The 15,553-nt window shown below is 39.7% G+C and overlaps 1 protein-coding gene across 5 annotated transcripts in view; it reads left to right on the top strand.

The window, feature by feature from the left end:
* Window positions 1–15,553, top strand: part of PLS1 (plastin 1) — a 222,745-nt gene that overhangs the window by 154,085 nt on the left and 53,107 nt on the right. For all 5 annotated transcript variants that reach the window (XM_079777349.1, XM_079777350.1, XM_079777348.1 and 2 more), the window contains 3 exons: window positions 160–255; window positions 8,309–8,504; window positions 13,475–13,553. In XM_079777349.1, coding sequence (XP_079633475.1) covers window positions 160–255; window positions 8,309–8,504; window positions 13,475–13,553 — 371 coding nt within the window. The remainder of the gene's footprint in view (window positions 1–159; window positions 256–8,308; window positions 8,505–13,474; window positions 13,554–15,553) is intronic.

Below are 15,553 nucleotides of genomic sequence, written 5' to 3'. Positions count from 1 at the left end.
ATAGCAGTGATTGAGGAACGTATAAAATAATAAGTAAAGTTAATAGTTATTATTCCATTCTTTGAGATGAGGACTATTTCTTCAGTTTGAGCACTTTTCCCTAAATCCAACGATGATTTTATTCATTTTAAAAATTCTATTTCATTTCTTTTCTTGAAGGATTCAAGAGCCTATTTTCATCTACTTAATCAGATTGCACCTAAAGGTGACAGGGATGATGGACCTGCCATTGCCATTGATCTTTCAGGATTTAATGTGAGTAGTTTTTAATTTTTAAAATTTTGGTTAAATAAGCTTAAGATAAATTTTACCATTTTAAGCATTTTAAGTGTACAATTCAGTGACATTAAGTATGTTCCCATGGTGTGCAATCATCAACACTAACCATATCTAGAACTTTTTTTATCACCCCATAGTGAAATCTGTACCCAATAATAACTCCCCATTTTCCTCACCCCGAGTCCCTGAATTTGATGAGTGAGTATAGTCAAATTTAGAGTACAATTCCCAATAGGCAACATTCCATGTGGAGTCCTCAGCCCTACATTAAAGCTTAATCTTCAGAACTCTTTTATGCCATAAGTTCCAAATCTCCATGCTAAGTCATCTGGTTGTCATAAAGAAAGGGAATTGCATAATTCCAACCTTGAGTATGTGTGGAATCAATCCTACTTCTACTTTCCCTGGTGCAACACAACCGGAACTCACAGAGTGTTTTTGTGACTATCACTGTGCACTAGGAAAGGTAGCAACAAGCCATTTTGAGATCACTGATCAATTAATTGATTATCAATTCTTCCAACTTATATTTGTAAATACACAAAATAAAGGTTGACAGTTCTAGTATTTATGATATAGGAAGGGCTGATACAGACCCTGATCTATCTAACACAATTCCTAGGAAGCCCATTCTTTTAGCATAAGTTTTAAATACTAGAGATGGTTCTATCTAAACATTAAAATCAGACTATAGTTTGTATGAAAATCTATTAAGTATTTAAAGTATAATATCCACAATATGTCGTTTTAAAGGCAACTTAAGTCATCACTTAATTATATTTCACATTATTATAATGAAACATCTAAGAAACTTAGTATTATAAAACTACTAGAAGCCCAGTGCACAAAATTTGTGCACTGATAGGGTCCCTAGATGCTGGCGGCACCAGCTGGGGCCTCCCTCCTTTCCCCCAGCTGGCCCCACTCCCTGGTCGAACTCCCAGAAGAACTTCCAGTCGAGGGGACAATTTGCATACTACACTATTATTATATAGGATGCAAATTAGCAAATTAGTTCGAGTCAAAATATTAGGAACTTAGAAAAGCATGTAAAATTTCAAACATATTCATAAGTGAACAGAGTATACTGAACTATCTATCCTGTGTCCATCCCCAAAGTTCCACAACTATCAGCTCATGGTCAATCTTTTGTCACTTTTATCATCTGCCTATTTCCTTCCTCTCCCATATTATTTTGAAGCAAATCCTAGACATTATGTCCTTTATTTTATTTATTTACTAGAGGCCCAGTGCACGGGGGGGGGGGGGGGGGAGGGAGGGGGGGCGGGAGGGAGTATGTGCCTCAGCCCAGCCTACACCCTCTCCAATCTGGGACCCCTCTAGGGATGTCTGACTGCCTGTTTAGGCCCTATCCTGTTGGTATTGGGCCTGAATGAGCAGTCGGACATCCCTCTCACAATCCAGGACTGCTGGCTCCCAAATGCTCGCCTGCCTGCCTTCCTGATTGCCCCTAACCGCTTCTGCCTGCCAGCCTTATCACCCCCTAACCACTCCCCTGCCAGCCTGATTGATGCATAACTGCTCCCTTGCCATCCTGGTCGCCCCTAACTGCCCTCCCCTGCTGATCTGGTTGCCCCAAACTGCCCTCCCCTGAAGATCTGATCGCCCCTAACTGCCCTCCCCTGCAGGCCTGGTCACCCATAAACTGCCCTCCCCTGCAGGCCTGGGTACCCCCAACTGTCCTCCCCTGCAGGCCATCTTGTGTCCACATCGGGGTGGCCATCTTTGACCACATGGGGGTGGCCATCTTGTGTTTTGGAATGATGGTCAATTTGCATATTACCTCTTTATTATATAGGATTTATTTATTTGTTTGTTTGTTTATTTATATGTTAATCCTCCCCTAAGAATATTTTTCCATTGATTTTTTAGAGAGGGGAAGGAAGGGAAGTGAGAGAGACATTGATGTGAGAGAGACACATCGATTGGTTGCCTCTCTCATGTATCCTCCCCAGGTCAGGTATTAAACCTGCAATTGAGGTATGTGCCCTTGACTGAGAATCAAACCTGCAACCCTTCGATCCTTGGGCTGACACTCTAACCACTGAGCAAACCAGCCAGAGTGGATATCATATCTTTTCATCGATAAATATTTTAACGTGTATTTCTAAAATATAAAGACACTTAGATATGTCTCCAAGGGAAAGGGAAACACAGGAAAAAATAAATAAACAAATGAATTGACATCCGACTAAAATTTTCTTCACAACAAAGGAAACCATCAACAAAATGAAGAGAGAGCCCATTGTATGGGAGAGCATATTTGCCAATGATATATAAAGAATCTATACAACTCAACACAAGGAAGACAAACAATCCTATTTAAAAATGAGCAATGGGCCCTAGCCAGTTTGGCTCAGTGGAGAGAGCATCGACTTACAGACTGAAGGGTCCTGGTGCTGCAGTCTTTTTGTAGCAAGGGTTCAGGAATCTGGAGAAGGGCTGCACATAAATGAATAGAGACTAGATAAGAAATATAGATTTGGAAGGCATTTTGGGGGAGCCAGATGGAAACTTAACTCTAGTGACTAAGCTCCCCAAATCTCGAGACCCACGGCTTTTTATTAATGTTTTGCCCTTTAGCAAAGCAGATATACATATCAAAGGTGAGGTTTGGTAAACAATAAAGGACCATTAGGTTAGGGCAGTGGTCGGCAAACTGCGGCTCGCGAGCCACATGTGACCGACACCCCCACTTCTTCTAATGCCACTTCTTCAAAATAGACTCGCTCAGGCCGAAAACCGACTTCTGCGCATGGGCCACGAAGTTTTAATTGCACTGTACGTGCGCGCCCGCACGTGGTATTTTGTGGAAGAGCCACACTCAAGGGGCCAAAGAGCCGCATGTGGCTCGCAAGCCACAGTTTGCTGACCACTGGGTTAGGGGAATTACCCTCAGCTGTTTGGCAGCAGGTAATAATATGCAGATCTTCAGCCCTGCTGAAACTGTCCATCAGCCTTCTGACGAACTTCTCGCATTTATTATGCTGACTACTGTACTTAGCCTCCAGCATATCCCCCTTTTTTGGTTTAATAAATTTAACAAGAATGTATGCCATTTACAGAGCTCAGGTCCTTTTAAGATTTTTATATTCAATGGGAAGGATTGAGTTCTTTCATGTCCTTTTAAATTGCTGACAGGCATCAAAGGAATCAGTCTGCAATAAGTTTCTTTCTGGGCCAACAGTTCTTTGAGTCCCCTTTCAAATGACTGTCAAACAGATGGGTTCCCTTTCAATCACTGTCCCCTGTGACATGACAGCAATGATACTCTAGTTCTGGATGGTTAGCATTGACAATGCAGGTCTGACCTTTTTTGGCTTGGTCCTGGGCAACCTGCAGTGATGCACAACTAATGACTGCTAGTATGGCAAGGCGTTTTCACCATCCCCATCTCTGGACTGTTTTTCCTCTGTCTCATCAGCGTGTTGCTTGGGGCCACTGCTATCTGGGGCTGGAGAATCAGGGACATAGAAAGGGAGTGGACTGATATTTCTCACAGGGACGGGGGTTTGAGGGGTGCAGGAACAGATTGGACAAAAATTTTACACCTATGGATGAAGACAGTGGTCGGGGGTGAGGGCATGGAGTGGGGTGGGGAATCAGGTGGAGGGGAGCTATGAGGGGGAAAAAAGAGGAATACCTGTAATAATCTGAACAATAAGGATTTATTAAAAAATAAAATAAAATACAAGACATATTTATTTAATAGATTCAATTCTATCCTCTGGATTTTTCATATGAGGCAAACTCATATTTTAACATTTCAGTATTTTGTGTTTTCAAAATACCTAGATGTTTAATAAGTTTTTATTATTAAACCCTTTGCACTCGCTTGCTTTTTTTTATTCCTTTATTCTGCTAACCGTGTCGAGTCACACTCGACATCCAAGTGCAAAGGGTTAATTTAGTAAACTCCAAAATTTTAAGTTGCCAACAACTTTGGAAGCAAACCTGTTGCTATTTAAATGTAAAATCGCCACATTCTTTCCTTAGAGGTTGCTGCCTTGGGACCAGCCCCCTCCTTCAACAAGGAGCGAACCCCCACTATCAATATACCTATAATTATAACTGAAAAGCTTCACTACAAATCCTTCATCTTAGTAACATTATTTATCCACTAGAGGCCCGGTGCACAAAATTCATGCACGGAGGGGGGTTGTCCCTCAGCCCAGCCTGTAACTCTCTCCAATATGGGACCCCTCAAGGGATGTCCGACTGCCCGTTTAGGCCCAGTGGGATCGGACATCCCTCTCACAATCCAGGACTGCTGGCTCCCAACTGCTTGCCTGCCTGCCTTCCTGATTGCCCCTAACCGCTTCTGCCTGCCAGCCTGATCACCCCCTAACCACTCTGCTGCCAGCCTGTTTGCCCCCAACTTCCCCCCTCTGCTGGCCTGGTCACCCCTAACTGCCCTCTCCTGCAGGGTTGATCACCTCCAACTGCCCTCCATTGCAGGCCTGGTCCTTCTCAACTGCCCTCCCTTGCAGGCCAGGTGCCTCCCAACTGCCCTCTCCTGCTGGCCATCTTGTGGTGGCCATCTGTGTCCACATGGGGGCAGGATCTTTGACCACATGGGGGCAGCTATATTGTGTGTTGCAGTGATGATCAATCTGTATATTACTCTTTTATTAGATAGGATAGAGGCCTGGTACAGGGGTGGGGGCCAGCTGGTTTACCCTGAAGGGTGTCCCGGATCAGGTGGGGGTTCCCTTGGGGCATGGGGCGGCCTGAGCAAAAGGCCTGTGGTGGTTTGCAGGCCGGCCACGCCCCCTGGCAACCCAAGCAGAGGCCCTGGTATCTGGAATTTATTTTCCTTCTACAATTGAAACTTTGTAGCCTGGAGCGCAGCCAAGCCTGGGGCTCCCTCCGGGGCTGGCAGCCATTTCCGTTGGGGTTATAATTGAAACTTTGTTGCCTTAAGCGGGTGGGACCGGCCAGGGTGTGCAGAAAGCTTTGCTTCCCCTGTTGCTGGCAGCAACCCTGGCCTGCTCTCTCAAGCTCCATTCTGTCGCCATTTGTTTGAATTTGTTTACCTTCTATAATTGAAACTTTGTAGCTTGAGTGGAGGCTTAGGCCTGGCAAGGGCAGGCGGAAAGCTTGGCTTCCTCTGTTACCTAAGAAACCTTGCTCTCTGTGGCTGTAGCCATCTTGGTTTGGGTTAATTTGCATACTTGCTCTGATTGGATGGTGGGTGTGGCTTGTGGATGTGTTGGAGGTATGGTCAATTTGCATATTTGTCTATTATTAGGTAGGATGTTTAAATAATTTTGATATTTTAAAGCCAATTGTTATTATCTAAGGCATTTACTTTGGCAAATTCTGTAACAGAGATAACTTATTGTCTGTGAGAAATTTGGTCTATTATTATTCAAAAACTACCCTTTATTATGGAAACACCAATCTTATTGCTTAAACACAGCCTATAATTTTTTTCATGGGTCATTGTTGCCATCTTTTTGAGAAAAGTAGTGTGGGTTTATTCTATAACCTCTGCAAAGAAATTGAGCTCAGTTTAATAAGCCACCCAAGATTGGATGGATCATGCTTTTCTCTTAAACCAACCTTTTTCTCTTTATGAGTACAGAAATCTCAAACATCTCCCTTGAATTCTGCTAAATTTTATCTCTACCTTCCATTGTCTACTAGGACACCCTTAGCCACTTGTACTGCTCATATTCTTTCTCCCCACCCCCACATCCTGTTTGCTTTGGGGAAATTCAGTAAATGGTCTGGCTACATTTCTTACTGAATTAAATTAAAGGCATGCTTAATAAACTAACAATAAACACATTAAAACCAAACAAAAATGACAGAAAAAACTACATTCAACAGATAACATATAGACAAGACTTAATAAATCAAAGTTCTTTTCCTGAATCTTTTCAGATGTTTTATATTTGCCTGGTACTTACAGCCAGGATGTAACCTAGATCTCAGCTTATTGTTCACAGATCTTATCTTATCTTGCTTTTCACAGCATTGATTGGCCTCTAAAGTTATTTTACCTAAACTCTGCCTGTCCCAAGGCATCATATGGTAATTTTTAAACAAAGCATCAGAGTGTCCTTGCGAGAGTGTTAACAGGTCTACCCTCTCTAGCTGCCCAGTCTCTCCACATCAGAGGCTGAGGATCCGGGGCCTTTTTAGTTTTAAACACTTTTGATCCCCAATACAAATTGGATATTTTGCAATTTGAATAAGACCCCATATAGTTAAAGATGACAACAGCACTCTTTTACCTTGAGCCTGATTTAAGAATACCTTTTGACATTTTAATTTCTTTATAATTTTGCCTTTTAATCAAATTCTTCCCCATTATTGCCTGGCTGGAAAAAGACGTCCTTACTCTCTTTGGATCTTGAATTCCAAAGCTGGTACAAGCTTTACACATAGTGAATTTCCCCATCGAATTTTCGGTGACCCCCACCTTTACCAGCGGTCCTCTTCCTTTGCTCAGGCAAATAATCTTCTTCTCCAGATGTCCCTCATTGAGGCGCCATAAATGCTGCAGTCTCTTAGCAGCAAGGGTTCAGGAATATGGAGAAGGGCTGCACATAAATGAATAGAGACTAGACAAGAAATATAAATTTGGAAGGCATTTGGGGGGATCCAGACGGAAACAGCTCTAGTGACTAAGCTCCCTGAATTTCCAGACCCGTGGCTTTTTATTAACCTGTTTTGCCCTTTACCAAAGCAGATATACATATCAAAGGTAAGGTTTGGTAAACAATAAAGTACCATCAGATTAGGGCAATTGCCCTCAGCTGTTTGGCAGCAGGTAATAATATGCAGGTCTTCAGCCCTGCTGAAGTTGTCCATCAGCCTTCTGACAAACTTCTTACATTTATTATGCTAACTACTGTACTTAACCCCAGCATCCTGGGTTCAATTCTGGTCAAGGGCACATGCCTGGGTTGTAGGCTCGATCCCCAGTAGGGAGTGTGTAGGAGGCAATCAGTGATTTTCTCTCATCATTGATGTTTCTCTCTCCCTCTCCCTTCCTCTCTGAAATCAATAAAAAAATATATTTTTTAAAAATGGACAATGGATCTGAATAGACACTTCTCTAGAGTGGACATACAGATGACCAACAGCCATGAAAAAATGCTCAAGGTCATTAGAGAAACACAAATTAAAACCACAATGAGGTATCCTGCCAGATTGATTAAAACAAATCAACAAACAACAAGTGATGGCGAGGATGTAGAGAAAAGAGAACCCTATTTCACTGTTGTTGGGAAAGCAGACTAATTTAACTACTTTGGAAAACAGTATGGGATTTCTTCAAAAAAATGAAAAATGAAACTGCCTTTTGACCCAGCAGTCCCACTTCTGGGTATTTATCCTAAGAATCTCAAAACACCAATCGAAAAGATTATATGACCCCTATGTTCATAGCAGCTTTATTTACAACTATAGGCCCAGTGCACAGATTCCCTAAGCCCAACATCCCCCGAGGGGTCCTGGATTGTGAGAGGGTGTTTCTCGGGTGATGCACGCCGGAATCGGACTCCCTCCTCTCTGGTTCCAGGTGCAACACACGAGAACTGCAGCTGCCAAGTCACCACAGCTCAGCAGCTCCTGCATTGAGCGTCTGTCCCCTGGTGGTGTGGTCATTGAGCATCATAGCTTCTGGTCAGATGGTCAAACTGTGGGACAGTTGTTTAGGCTTTTATATATATAAATATTTTCCAGAAAAGTAATTGCCTATAAATATGTATAATAATAAAAGGTTATGCCAATTAAAAGTTTAATCTTGCCCTAACCGTTTTGGCTCAGTGGATAGAGCATCAGCCTGTGGACTGAAGGGTCCTAGGTTTGATTCTGGTCAAGGGCATGTACCTTGGTTGCAGGCACATCCCCAGTAGCGGGTGTGCAGGAGGCAGCTTATAGATGTTTCTCTCTCATCAATGTTTTTACTCTCTATCCCTCTCCCTTCCTCTCTGTAAAAAATCAATAAAAAAAAGTTTAATCTTGACCATTTTTATTTTATTTTATTGTTTAGGAGAAAAATGACATGAAGCGTGCTGGATTCATGCTTCAAGAAGCAGATAAACTGGGCTGCAGACAGTTTGTTACTCCTGCAGATGTGGTTTCAGGCAATCCTAAACTTAATTTAGCTTTTGTAGCTAATCTATTTAACACATACCCATGCCTACACAAGCCTGAAAATAATGACATCGATATGAATTTATTGGAAGGTATGTTCTTTCTGCCTTTAATTGATTCATTGTATGTATCTTCCTGTGGTATTGACTTATTTCACTCTCAGAGGTAGGAGAGTGTGGTGGGAGACATAGTTTACTGTTGATAGGCATGTGTATCCATTAAAAAGTTAAAATTAAAGAAAGTGGTTGTTGGTTTTGGTTAAAAGAAAGTATGAGGTAAATCTTATTTGTCTGTCATTTCTCTATAAGATGTTAGTGAAAACTATCATACATTAAAAATATTTCTTAAATGACCACATAACATAACTCCACCGTGAATATGAACATTGAATTATCTATGGGAAAAAAATAATTATTTGTAGCTTGTTTTCTCCGTTGAAAGCTACAGTTTTGTTCTCTTTTTAATGTTTTTACTGTACATGAAAAAGTTTACATCATTCATTACTTGTCTTGTGTGTAGGCTATTGTTATCTGTCTCATAATTTATATTACTTTCCTGTTTTGCTTCATGAAATGCAGATTTGACTCCTCCTAATGTAGGTACTGTATTTAGTACTTTCCTATACTCTCTACATATGAATTCTGAATGTTCTTTTTATTAATACCATTTATTCTTTCTATCTGGGTTGGTATTTATTTTTTTGCATTGTTCATGCTGTGTTTTTTTCAGTCTTAATATGCCTAAAGAATGAATGATAATAAGCAAGAAACACAAACGAAGCTTGATTTGAATGGCAGAGCAAGGGTTGGTTATGTAAATTCTCCACCTAATTTGCCCTCTGTAATGGTGGGAGTATAGTTGTAAGCACATTAGAAATCAATATTGACAATTGGATTTCATGACTTGATGCAAAGCCTTTATCTCTCTCCTATAAACAAACATCTTGTATCACAAGTTATTTTTGAAAGGATCTATTTAGGTTCTGTAACAGATTATTTTGTATTATTTTGCTATGTTTCATTTACTGAATGTCATTGAAGCTTATAATATATGAATTGTCATAATGACAAATACATTATCAATATCTTGTTCTTTCTCCTCTTCTGTTTTCCAGTCTCTCTTCTTTTCTTCTCCCATTTTCACCCTCTCACTCATGCATACCAAAACCCACCTTAGTACCAACAAAAAGTAAAAAAGTGGTGGCAGTTGTCTGAAGGGCCAATCCTAAAATATTCCCACTAGTTGACCTGTTTTGGAGAAGGTAGTGCTCAAGTAGGGATTCTTGGTGGAGAGAATTTGATGATTCAGTGTTCATTCACTCACAGCACCCATGTTACTTCCTTCTCCCTTCCTGAGACAGAAGGAGAAATCAGTTTCATGATCTTTTTCTCTTTGACTGCCACAACCAGAGTTCCAATGTCTTTGTCACTTTATAATTACAGTTGTTTTAATTAATGGGAGAAGTTTCAGAGTTAACAAATATATTATTTGAAGAATATGATTAATTGAATTCACTCTTCCTGAGGTCCAGTAAAATAAAATGACTATCTTCTCTACTTACATAACTAAGAGGGAAAATAGATTAAACTATAGAATTTTCAGCAGAGGAATATATAATAAATTAGAATTTTAAAAAATTAAATAAAAAGGAAGACTGCTAAGTTTTTATGAGTTTGGAAAATTTCAAAATTCCTTTGTGTCTTACATTAGAAGGCATTGTTTAGAGTGGCATATTAAAAATGATCTGCTTTTTATAGTCATCAAATTCTTGCTAGATATCTTTTCCAATTTGCTTGTTCTCCTATTTGTAATGTTTGAATTCTTTTGCTAGTGTTCAGCATGTTTTTGGAATTTTTCAGTGTGAATCAGATTGCTAAATATTTCCATTAGTATCCTATATAATAAAATGCTAATATGCAAATCGACCGAACGGCAGGACGACTGGTCACTATGACATGCACTGACCACCAGGGGGCAGATGCTCAATACCAGAGCTTCCCCCTGGTGGTCAGTGCGCTCCCACAGGGGGAGCGCTGCTCAGCCAGAAGCCTGGCTCACTGCTGCACACCTTTCCCACCTCCGCAGCAGCACTAAGGATGTCCAACTGACGGCTTAGGCGGGGAGCGGGCCTAAGCCATCAGTCAGACATCCCTCAAGGGCTCCCGGACTGCGAGAGGGTGCAGGCCGGGCTGAGGGGGACTCTCCACCCCCCCGCCCCGAGTGCATGAATTTCATGCACCAGGCCTCTAGTTTACTATATAAGAAGATACCATGGGAAATATTTATCAATAATCTTTACTTAGAATATATGTATGTCCTGATACATCTGCCAAAATGTATTTGACTTTACTGTCATTGGAATTTTTTCTCTGTAAATTTGTGTGTATAGATCCTTATGAAGTTTGAAGCTTGACCTTATCACATCCCATATTCATATATTAGTATGTCCTCATTGGCAAAGAATTTTATCTATATAGAATTAAAGAAAATTAAAAGGCCAACTAAATATTAAATCTCCATATTAAATTGTGCCAAATACATAGGCTGTGTATAGAGAGACCATGTCAGAACTCATTTGTAATGATAGAAAATACGTAGGGCCACAGAATTATACTTTGTTCAATCATAGTTCCACCATTAAACATCTGAGTGATCTCTGTGAGTCTTGGTTTTCTCACATATAAAACAAGACCAGTAATACTTATTGTGAAGAATCACATAATTAAAAATGACTTTTCATGAAAGAATTTAGCAAACAGTATGTACTCAATAATGGTCAGGTAGAGAGAGAAAGAAACCACTTACACAGCTTGTGAGTGTTAAATATATCAATTCCTTTTCCTCTTACTAGACTATTTTTAATATATTTGTTATTTTTCATGAAAATTCAATTGCAGATGTTAGTTTGATTATGAAAATGAAAATAATTTTTTATAGTTTTTTTTATATCTTTTCTATCAGCAATTAAGATTTTACTTTTGAGATTGCTTTAGTCATCTACAATCTGGAATACATATGTTTTTGTGATGCTTTACTATGGCTCTTGCACAAATGCATAGCACTGCTGGCTTTGAGCATTTATTTACCAAGACAACTTGAAATGGTATTAGATAAATAAGTGCTCTCTTAAAAATCTATTTTACCTTCCAGGTATCAAAAATTAAAATAATAATGATATAATTAGTTGAGAATAATAGGAAGAAATGTGAACCTCTGAAACTTACACTTTCAGTCAAGATACAAGCTTAGTGTCTTTTTAAATAGAATACACTAAATTACCAGGTTCAGCTAAATTTAGATATTATTCTAATTAAAAATTAAACAATTGGTACACTACTAATGTTTTATTTTAAAACATAACTTGGATTTTCAGAGGTGGAAATAATATAAAAATTATCTACTAGAAAAATATTTATATACAGATAAATAACAGATTGTAATGGAGAAAAAACTAAAACATAAACCCAAGTCACATGCATCAAGCTATTGATTATTTGTTTGTATTTATGTTACTTTGGGGAAAATTCAGATATGTAATTTGCAACTGTTTAATAACTCCTATAAAATAAGGCAAGCATAATTTCTAGACATATTTAGATTAACTTGGTTCTTTTTAAAAAGGTTCTCATATAGGTTATTATAAATTTGTAGTGGCAGATACAACAGAATAATCAGTTACCTTTTATGCATACAAGAGGGGGAAAATTTTAGACAACTAATTATATGGTTACATAATTTAACAGAACAAGAATTCAAACAGACTCTGGGAAAGCCGTTAGGTAATGGCATTGAAAACCACATGAAAGTACAGCAGGAAGATTATTTCCTGAACAGTTGGCACAAAAAACAGACTGCTTTAGACTTTACAAGGTTTTGATTTCTCCTCTGGATATGCAGGTTTTTACTGTCTGTGTGACTTAGTCTGAAGATGACTGCAGGGCTGGCTCTATAGAAATTGGCTCCTGGAGCTCACTCAGATGGTTGTAGATTTATAGGCCAAATTGTCCTGGGAATCTCACCTGAGACAAAGTCTAGAGAGTGGCTTGAACTTGTCTCTGGTATAGAAGTGATGTGAGGCGTACTGTAAAGGTTTCGTTTTTCAGGAGTCTGGTGGTGAGATGCAGGCCAGACTATTCCATTGTCTCCCTAACTTTGCTGAAAGACAAACAATAATTTTCAAGTCACTGAGGACCATTTTCATTAAGGGGATGACTAGAAGGCAAAAATGACCAGGAGGGCACACTTCTCTCTCTGCTCCTTTTGTGTCACATGATATCCCACATTTTCCTTATAAATGATATAAACACTGCTGTGAAGGGAATGCTCAGGTAATTTAGGTAATCACAGCTTAAATAATAATGCCTGCAGGAGTTGCTTCTCAAGGTGATCTTTGAGGTCTATGGACTTACTATGATGAAATGTGTCATTCTCTTAGCACCCTGTGTGGGGCTGTGTCCCTTATGTATTTTCAATAGGAACAGTCTAAACTCAAGAAGCCTGTAAAGCAGTTACATCCCCCTCGTTGCTTGTTTTTATATGACCTCTAATCCCATCTCCTTCGTTGCTATCTGGTGTAATTAAAATGTAGGTTTGTATGCCCAGTAACTTTTCTGTGTAAAACGCTATTTGTACAAATGTAGTAATACAGCTTGGGAAACAGTACAACTTTTCTATTTCTGTTTAATGTGCTGATATTACCCTGACTGCTAAAAGATTTTCTTTTCTTAATTTTAGCCAATCACGTTGCATGTAATTCTAACCATGGATATGACCACACATCTGTAGTTTATTAATTTTCTGGACAGAGAAACCCACAGCTCAGTAATTCACAGACATCAATAAAAAATACTAGATGGAAAATTTAGAGCAAATAGAGGCTGTCTAGACAGAGAGAGAAAAGGGACTTTGGCAATAAGAGATTTTTTTTGCCTAAAAATTTTGTGGTGTCATAGGAACCATGGCAAAGTATGTATGGCCAGTTTATATCTGCTTGAAGGGTTTAAAATGTGGTTCTTGATTCCTTTTGTCCTGAATCATCAGTGTGAACTTGTGTCTACTCTAGGAGAGAGCAAGGAAGAAAGGACATTTCGAAACTGGATGAATTCCTTGGGGGTAACCCCTTACATTAATCATTTGTACAGGTAAACATTTTACTGTGTTTCAGCTTCATGGCAAGGGTCCAATTTTTCTAGTTTCAAGCTCTAGGTATGTTTACATGAGAGCATTTATAAAAATCACAAGAATTTTAGCCAACGTTTAGAGTTTCAGAATGCTGGGAATTGGCAATGAAATGGATTTTAAAAGAAAAGTATAGTATTTTTTAAAAGATAATATAATATTAGTTATAATTTTGTTGTTAATTCTCACCTGAGGATTTTTTTCCATTGATATTTTTAGAGGGAAGGAAAGACAGAGAAACATTGGTATGAGAGAAACACATTGATTAGTTGCCTCCTGTATGTGCCCTGACCAGGGCCCAGGCTGGGGAGGAGCCTGCAACCAATGTATGTGCCCTTGATTGGAATCAAACCCGAGACCCTTTGGTCGGTCGATGCTCTGTACACTGAGCCCAATGAGCTAGGGCTTTATATTTACTTTTTAATTAAAATAGAAATACATGCTCATTGTAAAAACAAAATAAAATACCATATTTTAAGTTACTAAAATAAAAAATAAAAGTCTCATCCTACCTACCAAGGTTGCATACAGTTTGGTATTCATTCCTCCAGACTTTTAAAAATTCATATACAAATATGTATATGCTAAGTTAAAAAAAATTTAGGATAATCACAGGATATTTTTTCCCATTGATTTTTAGAAAGAGTGGAAGGAAGAGTGGAAGAGAGGGAGGGGGAAGAGAGAGAGAGAGAGAGAGAGAGAGAGAGAGAGAGAGAGAGAGAAATATCGATGTGAGAGAAACACATCAGTTGGTTGCCACCCACACACACCCTGACTGGGGATGAAACCTGCAACCCAGATTCGTGCCCTTGACTGGGAATTGAACCAGAGACCTTCAGTAGGCTAATGCTCTAACCATAGGGCTAGACCTATTATTCTTTTCTCTTAATTATATACTATAGACATTCCTTCGAATATCCATAAAGATCTAGCTGCTCCTCCCTTCCAGTATTTGAGACCTTCACTGCCCTGCTACTATTATAGGAGTTCTGGTCTAAATAGCTTATATCTTGTAATTTAACTGAATTTACATGCACTTAAGAGTTTATCAAATGTGAGTCTATCACATCAAAGTCATTACCATAATAAGGCACTAATGGTTTTAGATTTTAAATAATATTTTGAATATATACCAAGAAGCAGAAATTACTCAGTCATAAATCCTCAGCCAGTGATCTTGGTCTTTTTGACATTAATCTCCAGTTCAGAATCCTCTGTAATAAAACCCTAATATGCAAGTTAACAAAATGGCAGAACGACCGGTGGCAATGACACGCACTGACCACCAGGGGGCAGACGCTCAACGCAGGAGTGCCCCCTGGTGGTCAGTGCGCTCCTACAGGGACACCACTCAGCCAGAAGCCGGAGGTAACAGGGAGAAAAGATGGGAGAAGTAAACAGTTACTTTCCTTTCAAGACCCTCTCTGGGGTTTGTGTTTATGCCAACCTGTGAGGTCTACTCACTCCTCTGCCAGGGGGATGATCAGTAACAACAAGCTTCCCACCCACAATGCATTCATGTCACATGCTCTACCTTTTATGGTGACGACATGCAGAGTGGGCCCAATTTGGATGGACATCGGCATGACAAGTGGCTGCACCCAGCCAATGGCTCAAGTGTGACAGGGTGATTCTCCATGGTCTCCCTCCCTCTGGTCTCCTGTAGACTGTCCCCACTACAGTTTCTGGTCTGGAGTGGCTTGGAATGAACATCCCTTTGATCTGCTGCTGAGAGTGCAGTAGTTCTTCTTGGGCAAAACTACATCTTTCCTTAGTGCAGTGGAGCACCATCTGCTTAATGGACACCTGCCGAAAAGCTAACCCCAACACCCACTGTGCTGATAAATTTGTGCCCAGAAATTATACCAAACACCACTAAACTCCTAGCTTGACAATGGATAGTAGCAACTACCCATACAGATGTGTTCTCAGCAGTGACATTAAGGGGGAAAAACCCACACCA

The sequence above is a fragment of the Cnephaeus nilssonii genome, assembly GCF_951640355.1.
Source record: "Cnephaeus nilssonii genome assembly, chromosome: 7".
Lineage (NCBI taxonomy): Eukaryota > Metazoa > Chordata > Mammalia > Chiroptera > Vespertilionidae > Cnephaeus > Cnephaeus nilssonii.
Note: the sequence above shows the minus strand (reverse complement) of the source record. Positions and strands in the feature narration are given on the sequence as shown.